Source organism: Plasmopara halstedii (genome assembly GCF_900000015.1).
Source record: "Plasmopara halstedii genome assembly, contig: Scaffold_3060, whole genome shotgun sequence".
Taxonomy (NCBI): Eukaryota; Oomycota; class Peronosporomycetes; order Peronosporales; family Peronosporaceae; genus Plasmopara; species Plasmopara halstedii.
Window position 1 is genome coordinate 725,809 of NW_020189964.1, and position 650 is coordinate 726,458.

Genomic DNA, 650 nt, shown 5'->3' on the forward strand with positions numbered 1-650 from the left:
CACCATACAATGAGCGCTTGAGCTTGCAGACATAGCTTTGCTTGTCTTCGCTGACGTTTCCTTCAGGCTGCTAGAAATAAATTTCTTCATCTTGAACTCCATTCAAAAATGCAGTCTTAACGTCCATCTGATGCAGCGCCAAGCCGTACTTGGCAGCCATGCTCAATACAATGCGAATCGAAGTAAATTTCGCCACCGGTGCAAATGTTTCCTTATAATCGACTCCAAATTTCTGTGAAAATCCCTTGGCCACAAGTCGCGCTTTAAAACGCTCAATGACTCCTTCTTGGTTTTCCTTGACTCGAAACATCCATCTGCAACCAATTGCTTCGCGCCCCGTTGGCAGAGGCACGACATCCCAAGTCTTGTTCTTGAAGAGTGACTCTAGTTCCGATTCACATGCAGCTTTCCATTTGTCCGCGTCGCTGGATTCAATCGCCGGCTTGAACGTTGTCGGCATTTCTCCCACTGAAATACACGACGTGGGCGGCTTCAAAGTCTTCTTCGCGAATAGTTGCTAGAGCCGACGTTTCTTTAAGCGTTGAACGTTGGTATCTGGATATCCGACGCTCGGGCTGTGGAATTTCAGTCACCTTTTCCAGTGACTGAGTACGGGTATGTCGTTTGCTTCCCAGCTCAAAGTCCGTAAC

At 47.7% G+C, this 650-nt stretch overlaps 1 protein-coding gene across 1 annotated transcript; it reads right to left on the bottom strand.

Annotated features, from left to right (window-relative positions):
* Window positions 1–70: 70 nt before the first annotated feature.
* PHALS_06665 (retrotransposon ty1-copia subclass) lies at window positions 71–460 on the bottom strand (the record flags this gene model as incomplete). The annotated part of the gene is made up of 1 exon (XM_024719993.1): window positions 71–460. One exon carries the CDS (start codon window positions 458–460, stop codon window positions 71–73), a length of 390 nt encoding a protein of 129 aa, XP_024585237.1.
* Between the last annotated feature and the right edge of the window lie 190 nt (window positions 461–650).